The sequence below is a fragment of the Bactrocera oleae genome, chromosome 2, assembly GCF_042242935.1.
Source record: "Bactrocera oleae isolate idBacOlea1 chromosome 2, idBacOlea1, whole genome shotgun sequence".
NCBI lineage: Eukaryota > Metazoa > Arthropoda > Insecta > Diptera > Tephritidae > Bactrocera > Bactrocera oleae.
Window position 1 is genome coordinate 33,457,336 of NC_091536.1, and position 18,010 is coordinate 33,475,345.

At 33.7% G+C, this 18,010-nt stretch overlaps 1 protein-coding gene across 2 annotated transcripts in view; it reads left to right on the forward strand.

Moving 5' to 3' along the window:
* Snap25 (Synaptosomal-associated protein 25kDa) overlaps nt 1-18,010 on the forward strand; it is a 458,275-nt gene that overhangs the window by 88,407 nt on the left and 351,858 nt on the right. For both annotated transcript variants that reach the window (XM_070112956.1, XM_070112955.1), the window contains exon 2: nt 11,650-11,749. In XM_070112956.1, the coding sequence (XP_069969057.1) occupies nt 11,651-11,749 (99 nt within the window). In that variant the 5' untranslated portion in view covers nt 11,650. The remainder of the gene's footprint in view (nt 1-11,649; nt 11,750-18,010) is intronic.

The following is an 18,010-nucleotide window of genomic DNA, read 5'->3' on the forward strand; positions in this document are numbered from 1 at the left end:
TTATCAACTTAATGCCACTGAATTTGGTTTTTCACACAAAATTTTATACCAATTCTTTGGTCCATTTTTTGGTTTAGGAAAAATCGAAGACGAAGCAAACCAAGATTAATCTTTATTTATTTTGAATTGCTACAACAGTAGTAGAAAATATTAATTATCTACAACAATAATGTATATGCATAGATGTATGGCAAAACAACGTAAGATATAAAGTTTGATTGTTATTTATTCACGATTTTGTCAACTAATGAACGTTAAATTCTTTCGCAATATTTTTTAATATAAAGTGTTGCCAACACCTGAGGTATTTCGCCGGCTGTTAGCCTTGCAAATTGCAAGAATATAATATGTTCGGTTAGACTTGAACTTAGCCCTACTTCCTTACTTGTTCATAATAAAATTTTGCAGAAATTGCGAGAGTATCTTATATTCATTTGCGTCTGAACCTAACCCTACATTTGGACCAGAAAGTTTCCGGAATATGTAAATAAAACGAAAAGTTTTTAATCCTCATCAATATTTATTTGGTCGCCTTAAAAATATGCTCCTTCTGAAGCGATACACATATGCCACCTCTCTTTCCAATCATCGAAACATGCCTTGTAAGTCCGGATCCGGGAGCGCCTTCAGTTCCCTCTGCGAAGTTTCTTTTACGGCCTCAATCGAATGAAATCGGGTTCCACGGAGTGGTTACTTGGGTTCTGAAAACTTAAAAAGTCGCATAGGGGCAAATCCGGTGAATACAAATACCTACTACTCTTTATTGACCGTCTGTCCCGTTGGAACGAATTCATGATGAACCAAACCGCGAAATAAAAAAACAACTTCCGGTAACTTTCTAGTCTTAATGTATGCAATTTATTTTACGCGTGTTTAATTATAATAATTTATTACAATAAAATAGCAAGCATACGTAATGTTTGGTTTAGCTCTTTACTTATATACTCTCTTAAGACGATGCATAGAGTACAGGGTTGTAAATAATGCATTAAAAAATAGTTTATTTAACATTTGAATTAAAAGTTTTTTTTGATCTTGTAATCCTAAATACGGGATTAAAATATAAAAAACAAATTTAATTTCGCATACCGGATTACAAAAAAAATTGTTTATCCCAAAAACCGAATTAAAAATTTATTTTTAATCCCAACTGCTGGATTGGAAAATAAAAAAGAAACATTTTGATTACAAGCAAATAATTAAGAATTAAAAAAGAAACTGTTTCAGAATTAAAATTTCTTCGCGTTCATTCCAATCAAAAAAAAACATTATCAATTTTTAATCCCAAACATCTTGGATTAAAAAATTTAATTTTTAATCCCAATATCCTTACAATTTGAAAGTAAATGACATTGGATAATAACAGCGCCCACCCCTTATACAAAGGCTATACTGTTAAACATTAAAAGTGATTAATCCGCTAAATAAAAACTACAGAAGCATTAAATTTTACAGCAAAGATTGTAAGGAAAGGTACAAAATGGACAATTGCTACCTACTGTGGCTCATACCAATACCGAGATATCTTTATTCTACTTCTCATATAACACAATATAAATTCCATTAGATGATTCAGTTTTTTGCTAATAAAAACCGAAGTTTTATGAACGTGGGATTATGATGCTGCCTGAAAGATGGCAAAAGGTCATTGATCAAAATGGGCAATACATTACAGAATAAAGTTATTTAGTTCCATGAAAAAATTGTCGCAATTACTTAGTTGCCAACCCAATATATAAATCAAACACCAATGAATATCGGAATAGTTTATATCGAAAATAGCGGTTAGCCTGTGAAATATAGTAATACAATTCAGAGAGTATATTTTTAGGTATTTTTGAGGCCGAGTCCAAAACTGGATAAAATCCGTTTAGTATTTATTAAAACTTTAATATAGAGATATTATTATTTTCTTTTGGCCGTGTACCGTATTTATCGGTCACTATATACGATATCTTTGCAAATCTAGGTTTGTTCAAAAACTATTTCGAATTTTGTATTTCTTAAGAAAGTGTTTATTTATTCATGAATATCTATTTTGTTCCCTCAAAGTAACCAACCCTAAATATATATATAGATAGACGTATCTCTTGAAACATTAAAAAATATCTTAGATAGTTCATTCTGGCCACCTAGGGCTTTTGTACGCGAATTAAAGCCTAAACTTAGAAGTCGAACTAAGGAAAACATTGTTAAATTACCAAAAGCAACCACCGATATAAAAAACTGATTGGTAAAAATTCGATAAGCAAAATGTTAGAGGTCTTAATACAAAATTAACCGACTTGTATTTAAACAGTTCCAATTTTAATTTTCATATAATTGGATTTACAGACACATGGTTAAAACCTCAGATTTTGATAATGAGATTTTAAACAGCGAATTTCAAGTATTTAGATATGATCGACTGAACAGAATCGGTCGAGGTTTTCTATTTGCCGTGCATTCCTCTATCCCATCTGAAGATGTTCTTGTTCCAGGAACCGACTCATTTCAATTCAAATGTATTAGAGTCTATGTTAATAGTTGCTTTATTTATTTAACCCTGTCTTATATACCACCCCATTCTGACTTATATGTATACATGCAGCATGCTTCTTTAATAAATAGTGCTACTTCGATGGCAAATAATGCAGATTCAATAATCGTATTAGGAGATTTCAATTTACCGTGTGCTTCGTGGAAAGCTTTCGATGACTACATCGTACCGATTTGCAATCGGTCATGTTTTCATCAGTTTTTCGAACAAATGTCCGAGTTGGGTCTGAACCAAATTAATTTGATTCCGAATAAATTTGGTAAATGCTTAGATTTAGTATACGTTGATACTTCTTCAAAGTGTTCCGTTATTCAGAGTAATCCTCTTGTTCTACCAGAGGACTCGTATCATCCTGCTTTGGAAATATCTGTTGAAATCATGAGCTTCGTGCTTCGGTACTCGGTTCAACTTTGCAAAAGCAAATTTTAAAATGTTAAATACAGAACTTTCTACAATATCATGGCCTAATTATAATGGTGATATTGAATTGAGTGTCTCTCATTTTAATAACATTATTACGAAATTATTTGAAAAGTATGTTCCGATAGTAATTGTTAATAAAAGTACAAGTACAAGTATGTAGTTTTCGAAAGAGTTACATAAATTGAAAAACAGAAAAACTCGAGCCTTTAAACATATTAAAAAAACCGGTTCACTTGTCGACTATACGACAATATTTTGACCTAAACAAAAAATGTTATAATAATTACTTAAATAAAGTAAAAAAGAATGTTGTAAGTAATCCGTCCGCGATGAAATACAAATCTATCATTTCAACTGACAATGTTATTATATTCAATATGTTTGCAGAATTTTTCAAGTCAAACCACTGTAATAATTATTCCAAAACTTTTTCTTATCAGCACGTGCTGTGTTCGAATACTTTAATTAATGCTCCAATTATTGCTGAAGAAGACGTCCTACTTAATTTAAATAAGTTAAAACCATCTTTTAGTTACGGCCCAGACATGATACCCTCATGCTTCCTAAAAAATAGTGCCAAATATATTTACTTGCCTTTGACAAGGATATTTAATTCCTCTCTTAAACACGGTATATTTCCTTCAATATGGAAACAGTTATTTATAATTCCTTTGCATAAAAGTGTATTGAGATCCAACATTGAAAACTATAGAGGTATCGCAAAACTATCAGTTATACCTAAACTTTTTGAAGCTATCATCACTGACCATATAACCTTTTCGATTTCTCCGTTAATTTTCTCATCTCAGCATGGATTTCGTAAAGGGAAATCGACTCTAACAAATCTGCTTGAATTTGTAAACCATGTGTCATTGGGTTTCAGGGAACATAAGCATACCGATGTTATATACACAGACTTTAGCAAAGCTTTCGATAAAGTAAACCTCTCGATTTTCATACATAAACTTGATCTGCTGAGCTTTCAGCCAAGATTTTTTCAATGGGTAGCTTCCTATCTTTATAATAGAACACAACGAGTGTATTTTGTATTTGAGGATACACCTTCAGATACAATTAATGTTTCTTCAGGTGTCCCGCAAGGTAGTCATCTTGGCCCGATTCTGTTGTTGTTGTTTATTAACGATATCTCTTCAGTAATTGAATTCTCAAAAATTGTATTATGCACTGACGACGTAAAGCTTTTTAAATCATACACTTCAACTGAGGAAAGGTGTCTGTTGCAAACAGACTTAAACAATATGGTTGCATGGTGTAGTAAAAATTATTTGCCATTGAATCTGAATAAATGTAAGACGATGTGCTTATCCCGTAGATCTGTGCACCACTCTTCTTATGTAATAAAACACCACATTCTGGAGCAAGTTTTTAACTATGTTGGTTTGGGAGTTAATATGGACACTAAGTTTAATTTTTGTCTTCATATTGATACCATAGTCTTGAAAGCAAAAGCTGTCCTCAGTTTTGTTAAACGTTGGTCTAAAGAATTTAGATATCCGTATATTACTAAAACACTTTATACAACTTTGGTTAGGCCTATGGCCCTGTTGTATATAAACCCTAACTACCAAATCCATTCTGACAAGTTAGAGTCGGTTCAAAAACAATTTTTCACCTTAGCGCATTTCCGATGGGATTCTAGGGTAAGTCTACCTTCATACACTAGTCGTTTAATACTTATTAATCTACCTACACTTTCTAGTCGTAGGGAAATGCTGAGCATAATATTCTTAGTGAAAATCTTGAATGGAACAGTTTGCAGTTCTTTTCTCCTGTCTGAAATTAAATTTAATATCCCGGTTCGCCTTTCGAGGCAGTTTAGACCTTTACTGCTAAAATCCTGTAGATCAAATTTTGAAATAAACGAGCCATTCCGCCGTATATGTCATGATTTTAATTCTCATTCCAGCACATTTGACTTATCTGACTCACTTTGCAAAATTAAAAATACTTTATTGTTATCTCTTAATGAATGAAAATGTAACAATTTATTATATTGCAACTATAAATCTTAGCTGTTGAAATTTTTAATTCTGTAGCTGAGCAGTTTTAGATCTCAACACTTAAAAAACTCTCTTGCCTTTTCTGACTCGGCTAATTCCGCACGTATGCGGATTGCGCCCCTCGCGTCGGTTGGGCGGGAGGAGGGTAATCGTTGGGTTATTATTATTATATATAATGCACTTATGACAGCGTTTCAACTCCTCAAAGCACTCAAAAAAAAAAGTATTTTCTGATCTTGTTCAGCTCTTTCTACGATGCAGTTTTTATGTCCTCAATCGTAACGCAGCGTCGTATTTTCATGGGCACCATTAATATGTTGTTTTTGGCTAATATTTGCGCTCAAACAACAATGCATGAGCAGGGGCGTTATCATGGTGCAAAAGCCAATTGAGCAACTTCACGGCCATCTGACTCATACTCAAATCATTGGTTAAAATCGAATGGCACGAGCCAATCGATATGTTTAGTTCCTAAGCAATTTCTCTAATGGTGATTCGACGATTGGCCAATACTATTTTCTTCACTTCATTAATGTTTTCGTCTGTTGTTGACGTGCTCGCGCGTCCGGCACGCTCTTCATCGTTCACATCTCCTCGAGCCTCTGAAGACATTTTGTACCACCGATAAACGTTGTTTTTGTCCAAGGTAGCTTCAGGCTATGCCACTGTCAACTTTTTTACTTTATCAACTTAATGCCACTGAATTTGGTTTTTCACACAAAATTTTATACCAATTCTTTGGTCCATTTTTTGGTTTAGGAAAAATCGAAGACGAAGCAAACCAAGATTAATCTTTATTTATTTTGAATTGCTACAACAGTAGTAGAAAATATTAATTATCTACAACAATAATGTATATGCATAGATGTATGGCAAAACAACGTAAGATATAAAGTTTGATTGTTATTTATTCACGATTTTGTCAACTAATGAACGTTAAATTCTTTCGCAATATTTTTTAATATAAAGTGTTGCCAACACCTGAGGTATTTCGCCGGCTGTTAGCCTTGCAAATTGCAAGAATATAATATGTTCGGTTAGACTTGAACTTAGCCCTACTTCCTTACTTGTTCATAATAAAATTTTGCAGAAATTGCGAGAGTATCTTATATTCATTTGCGTCTGAACCTAACCCTACATTTGGACCAGAAAGTTTCCGGAATATGTAAATAAAACGAAAAGTTTTTAATCCTCATCAATATTTATTTGGTCGCCTTAAAAATATGCTCCTTCTGAAGCGATACACATATGCCACCTCTCTTTCCAATCATCGAAACATGCCTTGTAAGTCCGGATCCGGGAGCGCCTTCAGTTCCCTCTGCGAAGTTTCTTTTACGGCCTCAATCGAATGAAATCGGGTTCCACGGAGTGGTTACTTGGGTTCTGAAAACTTAAAAAGTCGCATAGGGGCAAATCCGGTGAATACAAATACCTACTACTCTTTATTGACCGTCTGTCCCGTTGGAACGAATTCATGATGAACCAAACCGCGAAATAAAAAAACAACTTCCGGTAACTTTCTAGTCTTAATGTATGCAATTTATTTTACGCGTGTTTAATTATAATAATTTATTACAATAAAATAGCAAGCATACGTAATGTTTGGTTTAGCTCTTTACTTATATACTCTCTTAAGACGATGCATAGAGTACAGGGTTGTAAATAATGCATTAAAAAATAGTTTATTTAACATTTGAATTAAAAGTTTTTTTTGATCTTGTAATCCTAAATACGGGATTAAAATATAAAAAACAAATTTAATTTCGCATACCGGATTACAAAAAAAATTGTTTATCCCAAAAACCGAATTAAAAATTTATTTTTAATCCCAACTGCTGGATTGGAAAATAAAAAAGAAACATTTTGATTACAAGCAAATAATTAAGAATTAAAAAAGAAACTGTTTCAGAATTAAAATTTCTTCGCGTTCATTCCAATCAAAAAAAAACATTATCAATTTTTAATCCCAAACATCTTGGATTAAAAAATTTAATTTTTAATCCCAATATCCTTACAATTTGAAAGTAAATGACATTGGATAATAACAGCGCCCACCCCTTATACAAAGGCTATACTGTTAAACATTAAAAGTGATTAATCCGCTAAATAAAAACTACAGAAGCATTAAATTTTACAGCAAAGATTGTAAGGAAAGGTACAAAATGGACAATTGCTACCTACTGTGGCTCATACCAATACCGAGATATCTTTATTCTACTTCTCATATAACACAATATAAATTCCATTAGATGATTCAGTTTTTTGCTAATAAAAACCGAAGTTTTATGAACGTGGGATTATGATGCTGCCTGAAAGATGGCAAAAGGTCATTGATCAAAATGGGCAATACATTACAGAATAAAGTTATTTAGTTCCATGAAAAAATTGTCGCAATTACTTAGTTGCCAACCCAATATATAAATCAAACACCAATGAATATCGGAATAGTTTATATCGAAAATAGCGGTTAGCCTGTGAAATATAGTAATACAATTCAGAGAGTATATTTTTAGGTATTTTTGAGGCCGAGTCCAAAACTGGATAAAATCCGTTTAGTATTTATTAAAACTTTAATATAGAGATATTATTATTTTCTTTTGGCCGTGTACCGTATTTATCGGTCACTATATACGATATCTTTGCAAATCTAGGTTTGTTCAAAAACTATTTCGAATTTTGTATTTCTTAAGAAAGTGTTTATTTATTCATGAATATCTATTTTGTTCCCTCAAAGTAACCAACCCTAAATATATATATAGATAGACGTATCTCTTGAAACATTAAAAAATATCTTAGATAGTTCATTCTGGCCACCTAGGGCTTTTGTACGCGAATTAAAGCCTAAACTTAGAAGTCGAACTAAGGAAAACATTGTTAAATTACCAAAAGCAACCACCGATATAAAAAACTGATTGGTAAAAATTCGATAAGCAAAATGTTAGAGGTCTTAATACAAAATTAACCGACTTGTATTTAAACAGTTCCAATTTTAATTTTCATATAATTGGATTTACAGACACATGGTTAAAACCTCAGATTTTGATAATGAGATTTTAAACAGCGAATTTCAAGTATTTAGATATGATCGACTGAACAGAATCGGTCGAGGTTTTCTATTTGCCGTGCATTCCTCTATCCCATCTGAAGATGTTCTTGTTCCAGGAACCGACTCATTTCAATTCAAATGTATTAGAGTCTATGTTAATAGTTGCTTTATTTATTTAACCCTGTCTTATATACCACCCCATTCTGACTTATATGTATACATGCAGCATGCTTCTTTAATAAATAGTGCTACTTCGATGGCAAATAATGCAGATTCAATAATCGTATTAGGAGATTTCAATTTACCGTGTGCTTCGTGGAAAGCTTTCGATGACTACATCGTACCGATTTGCAATCGGTCATGTTTTCATCAGTTTTTCGAACAAATGTCCGAGTTGGGTCTGAACCAAATTAATTTGATTCCGAATAAATTTGGTAAATGCTTAGATTTAGTATACGTTGATACTTCTTCAAAGTGTTCCGTTATTCAGAGTAATCCTCTTGTTCTACCAGAGGACTCGTATCATCCTGCTTTGGAAATATCTGTTGAAATCATGAGCTTCGTGCTTCGGTACTCGGTTCAACTTTGCAAAAGCAAATTTTAAAATGTTAAATACAGAACTTTCTACAATATCATGGCCTAATTATAATGGTGATATTGAATTGAGTGTCTCTCATTTTAATAACATTATTACGAAATTATTTGAAAAGTATGTTCCGATAGTAATTGTTAATAAAAGTACAAGTACAAGTATGTAGTTTTCGAAAGAGTTACATAAATTGAAAAACAGAAAAACTCGAGCCTTTAAACATATTAAAAAAACCGGTTCACTTGTCGACTATACGACAATATTTTGACCTAAACAAAAAATGTTATAATAATTACTTAAATAAAGTAAAAAAGAATGTTGTAAGTAATCCGTCCGCGATGAAATACAAATCTATCATTTCAACTGACAATGTTATTATATTCAATATGTTTGCAGAATTTTTCAAGTCAAACCACTGTAATAATTATTCCAAAACTTTTTCTTATCAGCACGTGCTGTGTTCGAATACTTTAATTAATGCTCCAATTATTGCTGAAGAAGACGTCCTACTTAATTTAAATAAGTTAAAACCATCTTTTAGTTACGGCCCAGACATGATACCCTCATGCTTCCTAAAAAATAGTGCCAAATATATTTACTTGCCTTTGACAAGGATATTTAATTCCTCTCTTAAACACGGTATATTTCCTTCAATATGGAAACAGTTATTTATAATTCCTTTGCATAAAAGTGTATTGAGATCCAACATTGAAAACTATAGAGGTATCGCAAAACTATCAGTTATACCTAAACTTTTTGAAGCTATCATCACTGACCATATAACCTTTTCGATTTCTCCGATAATTTCCTTATCTCAGCATGGATTTCGTAAAGGGAAATCGACTCTAACAAATCTGCTTGAATTTGTAAACCATGTGTCATTGGGTTTTAGGGAATATAAGCATACCGATGTTATATACACAGACTTTAGCAAAGCTTTCGATAAAGTAAACCTCTCGATTTTCATACATAAACTTGATCTGCTGAGCTTTCAGCCAAGATTTTTTCAATGGGTAGCTTCCTATCTTTATAATAGAACACAACGAGTGTATTTTGTATTTGAGGATACACCTTCAGATACAATTAATGTTTCTTCAGGTGTCCCGCAAGGTAGTCATCTTGGCCCGATTCTGTTGTTGTTGTTTATTAACGATATCTCTTCAGTAATTGAATTCTATAGAGGTATCGCAAAACTATCAGTTATACCTAAACTTTTTGAAGCTATCATCACTGACCATATAACCTTTTCGATTTCTCCGATAATTTCCTTATCTCAGCATGGATTTCGTAAAGGGAAATCGACTCTAACAAATCTGCTTGAATTTGTAAACCATGTGTCATTGGGTTTTAGGGAATATAAGCATACCGATGTTATATACACAGACTTTAGCAAAGCTTTCGATAAAGTAAACCTCTCGATTTTCATACATAAACTTGATCTACTGAGCTTTCAGCCAAGATTTTTTCAATGGGTAGCTTCCTATCTTTATAATAGAACACAACGAGTGTATTTTGTATTTGAGGATACACCTTCAGATACAATTAATGTTTCTTCAGGTGTCCCGCAAGGTAGTCATCTTGGCCCGATTCTGTTGTTGTTGTTTATTAACGATATCTCTTCAGTAATTGAATTCTCAAAAATTTTGTTATACGCTGACGACGTAAAGCTTTTTAAATCATACAATTCAACTGAGGAAAGGTGTCTGTTGCAAACAGACTTAAACAATATGGTTGCATGGTGTGATAAAAATTATTTGCCATTGAATCTGAATAAATGTAAGACGATGTGCTTATCCCGTAGATCTGTGCACCCCTCTTCTTATGTAATAAAACACCACATTCTGGAGCAAGTTTTTAACTATGTTGATTTGGGAGTTAATATGGAAACTAAGCTTAATTTTTGTCTTCATATTGATACCATAGTCTTGAAAGCAAAAGCTGTCCTCAGTTTTTTTAAACGTTGGTCTAAAGAATTTATGGAATGGCACGAGCCAATCGATATGTTTAGTTCCTAAGCAATTTCTCTAATGGTGATTCGACGATTGGCCAATACTATTTTCTTCACTTCATTAATGTTTTCGTCTGTTGTTGGCGTGCTCGCGCGTCCGGCACGCTCTTCATAATTCACGTCTAATCGAGCCGCTGAAGACATTTTGTACCACCGATAAACGTTGTTTTTGTCCAAGGTAGCTTCACGATATGCCACTATCAACTTTTTTACTTGATCAACTTAATGCCACTGAATTTGATTTTTCCACCAAAATTTTATACCAGTTCTTTGGTCCATTTTTTGGGTTAGGAAAAATCGAAGACGGACCAAAACGCAACCAAGCAAAACAACTGTCTAAAAATAACTAAACATTCAAAATGGCCGACCTTGTCAACATAAGTACCAACAACGTAACAAACCAATCGAAAATCGAATACCCGTAGCCCGCGAAATTTCAAAATTCGCCAAAACTTTTTCAACAAACCTCGTAAAGGAAGATATTTTCTCAGATATAATGTAATTAGGTGCCGAAAATGGTTGAAATCGGACCATAACTTATCAAGCCCTCCGATACCGAATTTTTGGGCTTCAGTTCTTCTGGCTGACTCTTTACCGGAAATATCGGTCAATATGTGAAATATCTTAATCAGTTCAGAGAAAACATTCTACTGATTGTATTTTGTCTGGTCCCAAAACTTATTTAAAATCGGGCTAGCACTTCCCCAATAAATACTCCAGCCACCATATAATATTTTTCATTATTCTAGTAGGCTTAACGCCAAATATATCATCTATATTTAACTGGTAATATTATTGATGCCAAAAATTTATAAAATCGAGTTAAAACTATTCCTAGCCCCATATATCTTATATTAGAATATCAAACGTCCGGTTGCCTTAATGCCGTATTTCCCCGCTTTTGAGCCTTGCAACACGAAGGAGTATAAAAAATCGGTTTCAATAGAAATTAGCCCTGCCTTGTCTATATTTCATCTTTTGATTTGCGCTTATTAACAATTGTGCTTATTTGTTTACTTGTAGAATGCCGTCTGTTGACCCCTCAAACGAAGGGCTTGCTCCTCAAGTGCCCAAGACCGAATTGGAAGAATTACAAATAAAAGCAAATAGTGTTGCAGATGAGGTAAGTGTAAATGAAACATATACAAAAAATTAGAATTACGCTTTGATAATGAAAGTTTTAAATTTTATCTGGTATTTTTTAAGACTAATTTTGTACCGAAGTAAATTTGCTTCATTAGTATCATTCGACCAAATGTTCAAATTTAGATACCTACGTTTACGATACATTTGTACTGCTAAACTTAAACTTTCATTCAGAAATTATGCCAATTGTTTAAAGTAATATCCTAGTCATTTTACATTTTTGTTAGATATATGATTTATAAATTTTAGCTTATTGATATCAAATGAAAAAAAAAAACATATGTATTATATTATAATCGTAGTTATGATATGAATATGACATTACGGGTGTTTTTCGGAGCTGTTCATTTTGACAGCTGTTAGCGGATTTATACTCAGTTAGGTTTACCATTTTATAATGAACAGACTTACTCTGGAACAATATTTGCAGATCGTGCAAATTTGTTACCAATATAATGTTATATTCGCGCGACACATCGCGTGCATCGTCCAATATTCGCCCGACATAAGCGCCCAGCACAGTCGGTAATTCGCGCAACCATGGATCGTTTAGACGATTACACCAATGGATTATGCGCACCTTTAGAGACGCCGTACAGTGCGCACCAAAGACGCTATTGCTGCTGTGGAGCAAAGTATCGAAGAAGTCCCGAAAGAGTCCATCAGCCAACGCGCGCTACAATTGTAACAGTGCCCATCTATTTTATGGCATATTTTGCGGAAGAATTTTGATTTGCGGGCTTAAAAAAAAAACAACTCGTGCAAGAATTGAATCCGAACGAGCACCAAGCGCGTCGCACGTGCAGTGGTTTTTTTTTTGCATTTTCTGAGCAAATTTACCGCAGTAATGTTTATAATTTTTATATGAGAATTTTTTATTGAAAATTAGTTGGCTTTAGGTGAGTGTTTGACGCAAAAAAAGACGTAATTTCTTTAAGAAAATCTTTTTTGTACAAGATAAAAATAAAACCAAAAATGTGGATATTTGAATTTTTCACTTAACACTTAAAAATTCACTCACGCTCCTTCCCTTTCTCTTCGCGACCTCAGATTGCCCGAAAATTAGTTTTCCTTTAATTTTTGTAATTTTTTTTCTAATGGGTTTCAACCTACTATAAACTTCTTTTACTTTTTACCAGGGTTTTCTGCCTTTTCAAAGTCTTCTGCACTGGTCTATAAAGAATTATCTGAAATATTTTCAATTAAATATAGAAAAATTTAAATCGCATTAAACATTTAGAAGACCGACCATCTAAGCTTCATAGATATGAATAATCAAAAAACTTTAAAATAATCTCAATAATCCCGAGCTAAGCTAAGAAGAAACCTTTTAATACATACATTTATTATATTATAATAACAGTAAAATTTGCAATGCTCCCTGTTGTAGATTGGGACCCTTTTAGAACCGTTGGTGAGTGTGTATTCTCAATAAATTTGACCAGAAGAGCGATTAAGTTTGGTTTTGTTAATCACCATGACACAAAAAAACTTAAGTATAATACACGCTTTAGAAGATAATAGCTGAAAGCCCTTGACGAAAATCTAACACTTGGTTGTATAAGACCCGGGTCTTGTAGAGTTGCAATAAGGTGATCAACAGGTCTGCTCAGGGCTAAGCTAAAATTTAAATTTTCACTAGTATATTATGTATATGGAGTCTAGCAGAAGTAGTAAACCAATTTTATATAAAGCATAATGAAAAGATACGCTCCAAATTTCATTAAGATATTTCAGATCGATTTTTCCGTGAAAGATCAGCAATGGGGATTGGGGCTACAATATCATGTATCTGGGGGCATGAAAAGGTAGGGTAAGATTTCAACCATTTACAGATGGAACATTTGTGAAATGTATTGGTGCATTATACAGTGCACTTCGCATATAAGAAACCCGCTTATAAGAAAATATCGTTTATAAAAAACAAATTAAAAACACCGTGAACCATTAAAAGAGGACCGCTTATAAGAAAAAAACCGGATAAAAGACAAATTTTTTCATCACGAAAACTTCTCTACTCCTATAAAAAAACTTCTTAATAGAAAAAATTGTAAAATGTTATGCTGACAATACTTTTCCTTGAAAGCAATGAAACCTATACGTGGCAACGCTGATATTGTGACATTTGGAAAACAGCTGTTTTGCATAATTTTCTAAATATTTTTAAATTCAATAAGAAAAATGGAAAAATTAAAAAGAAATACTTTGTCCCTAAAAACAAAAATTAAAATATGGGAAGAAATGAAAAGTGGCAAAAGCCGGAGCGAAATAACAAAAAAGTTTAATATCGCAAGCAGCACTCTTTCAAAAAGTTTGAAGAAGTCAGAGGAAATTAACCAGAAAAGTTACATTTGTAGAAACTTGGAACAAAAAAGAGCCAGAAATTCAAAATATGAAACGCTTAATAAATCAATGTCGATGTGGTTCAACCAAATGATGGAGACCAACGCCCAAGTAATTGGTCCAGTGATTTTTGAAAAAGCACAGCAGTTTGCTATAAAATTGGGTATACCTGATTTTAAACCTTGTCCGGGCTGGCTCCAAAGGTGGAAGAAAAACGAAAATATACATTTTAGAAAACATCATGGTGAAGCTGCTTACGCGGATAGTCAATCGGCTGAACAATTTAAGCAAAATGTGCTCCCATTTTTATTACAAAAGTATGCGTTAGAAGATATTTATAACGCTGACGAGACGGGTCTTTTTTATAAAGCTCTGCCTACTGGGTCCTACGTTGCGGGAAGCCAAGCATCCAGCGGGTTTAAGACGCCAAAAGAGAGAATCACATTGCTTTTTATAACCAACTGTATTGGTACAAACAAATATGTGTATGCAATCGGCAAATATAAGAACCCAAGATGTTTTAGGGGAAAGATCATTCCTATCCCGTACAAATTTAATAAAAAAGCGTGGATGACCAGTAAAAAGATATTACTCTTAATTGATAATGCTTCATGCCACAAATTAGATTTTGAACCAAAAAGCATTGAAATTGTATTTATGCCACCTTGTACTACAAGTTTAATTCAACCTTTGGACCAAGGTATGTTATATTTGCCAATTTTAGTTCATACCAAATAATTTTTTTCTTTTTTTATATGTTACAGGAATTATCCAGTCCTTCAAATCACATTACAGAAAGTGCCTAGTCCGCGAACAAATTTTAGCTGCAGAGGGCGGAATAATGGCTAAATTTTTAAAAAGCATCTCTATTTTGAGGGCTTTGTATATCATCAAACGCACATGGTGGCTTGTCACTCCACAAACAATTCAAAATTTTTTTTTTAAAAAAGGCGGGAATTCACGATGGAATCCATGTGGCAGACTCATTAGATGATATTAATTCAAGTGATGTACAAGTATACTGTGAAACCGATGGCTTTGCTTCAGATGATGTTTGCGAGACTGTAGACTACGAAACTTTTTTTAAAAACATAGTTGATTTAGAAAAAGAGAACTGTTTCGGAGCTGCATACGACGATGATATAATAAATGAAATACAGGAAGATGAAATTGAAGAAAACTCTGCAGATAGTGCCATGCAGCCTAGCAGAGAAGAAGCGCTGCATGCCTTGTTTATACTGAAGCAATGACAATGATAACATAATAAACATTGAGCAAATTCTCTTTAATGAACGAGACAAATCACTTGTTCAAAAAAAATTAACTATTTGTAACTTCCCAATCAATTTGAAGCTTCCAATTACTTGGCTTAAAAATAAATTACCCTTTGAATGCGTTGATTTTGAAAAAAATTTAATATTTTGTTAATTTTTATTTATTTTTTTATTTTATGCAAAAGTTCAAGTGTAATAATAAAACTGTATTTGTTTTGTTTAACATAAACCATCGAATTGTTTTCTACTTATCATAAGCCAAAATGTTATCAGATTCAGTGTATGCTTATAAGAAATATGTTTCTTATATAAGGTAAACTCTTATAAGAAAAGTTTCTTATATAATGACCCCGCTTATTAGAAAAACCAGATAAAAGAAACAATTAAGTGACATTTTCGAAATTTTTTTATATGCGGAGTGTACTGTATTATAAAGTCAAATAATCCCATGGAGTTAGAAATTATGTTATACTTGTATGTGAAGTAGGGGTGGGTGTATCCAATTCAGCCTGTAAGATACGGAGTTACAGTAGGTGCTGAGTTATGGGATTTTACCTAATTGAAAAATGCTACTCCCACTGCCTATTTTTCGTATCGATTAATATATGCAACCCTTTCGGCACGTATTTGTTGTAAAATTTCTGGCTTTTGACGTTGTTTTCAGTTTGGTTGACAAACCTAAGTTTTGTATGTGACTTAGTTATAGGTACGTAGATAGAGTGGTTGTCTTTCGACGCACCTAGGCCTTTAGTGACACTACCGGAACCAAGTCCTCTCACTCTACTGCTTCATCTCTGAACCACCCCGTACTTCTGATGAACCTAATGAGTACAACAAGCTTTATCTGTGCAACATCAGAGACGTCGTCAAGAAACCCTCGACCGATGGCTGCTGTTCTTTTCCTATAGAGATCCTTACAATCACAAAGAAGATGTTGAATGGTCTCCACCTCTTCTACCTCCTGATAGCTTATACAATAGTCGTTATATGGCGTTCAAAGTCTACTGGCATGTCTGCTCATTAGTTAGTGGCTTGTTAGTACGCCTACTAGAGTTCTTATATCAGTTAATTTGAATTTTAAAAGTCGGCATGTGCGGCGCATTTTCCATTCATGCCACGTTTTCCTGCTTGTTGAGCAAGTTAGGAAATGATTCCACTGAGATTCAGCTATGTTTATGAGATGTTTGTCGAATAAATATCTACAAGTAACTAGAAGCATATATGTATATACCCTCATTATCGGAATATAGTTGTAGGGTTGGGCCTGTTCTGGCTAGTGCATCCGTATAGATACTTATTTTTGCCTCCTTTTCCACTTGGCACCTTCCCACTCATCTCTGGAATGGAAGGTAATATTGTGGACCGGATTCAGATTGAGCTCTGTAGGCTTACGAAAATCCGTGGTTATCGGAAGAAACCGGACCTTCCTAAGTATCATAGAATGCCCCTTGTTACTGGCGGCTAGTAGGGAGTATTCTCTCAGTCTTAAGGCTGACTTCGCTCCCATTTGCTTGCAAAGTCTGTTGGCAGTAAGTGTAAAATTCCATTTAACGCCTACCTTGGCGTTGTTGTGAGAGCTCCACAGAAGCAAATACTGGCTGCTCTTTGTATGTTTTTTATACGTCTTACCGAGTATTTCTTTTCCGTTATTGGCCACCTTACCAATATACCGTAAGTCATAATCGCTTTTACAATTGCTGTGTAAAGCCAGTGAGCTACCCGGGGCGTTAATCTGGACCCCACCATTATTTTACAGGTGTTAAGTACTGTAGCTGGTTTCTTTACCCTAGCTTCCAAGTTTAGTTTTCAAGAAAGCTTCCTGTCCAAAATAAGTCCCAAGTGCCACTTGCCTTATCTCCTATCGATAGCCTGGTACCATTTAACCATTTAGTAATGACGGTGCGATTTCTGGAATACTGTGTTTCTTAGGGAAAAATACTAACTCTGTCTTGCTAGCATTCAGGTTCAGTCCGCATGGTACGGTCCATCGGTTTATATCGTTTAATATTGCCTGCAAAAGTCTAGCGATGGTATTTGAGAATTTGTCTCTAACCGAAACTGCCACATCGTCAGCGTTGGCCTCAACATGTAACCCTTCTTTTCCAGATCCATCAACAGTTTTTTCATTGTTCAGATCCAGAAAAGTGGAGATAATACGCCTCCTTGAGGTGTACCCCTTCGGACAGATTTGCACATCGTTGAAGCTCCTAGCATTGAAATAATTGACCTGCCTATGAGCATCTGCTCAATTATTTTCCTGAGAGGCTCAGAAATGCTCAAATCTTTTGTTGAAATCTTTTGTTGTTATTATACTCTGTGTAGGCTATTGTGACAGAATAATAATCTTATTAGTAACAACAATCTTCATAGTTATTTTTGACAAATAGCTCTAATCTTTACACTTGTCATTATTGTAGGATGCATCACTACTGTAGTTTCATTTTCGACAGATTGCGCCACTGCAATAGATTATAAATTTTCTATATATATGTATAAAAATTTATGTTTGTCTGTATATCCATTTGATCATGTGATGATCTAAAGTAAAGTTGTTATGCATGACCCAAAGAAGATTTCTGAAACAGGTGAACAAAATCAATAAAATGACTGAATATTTGTGT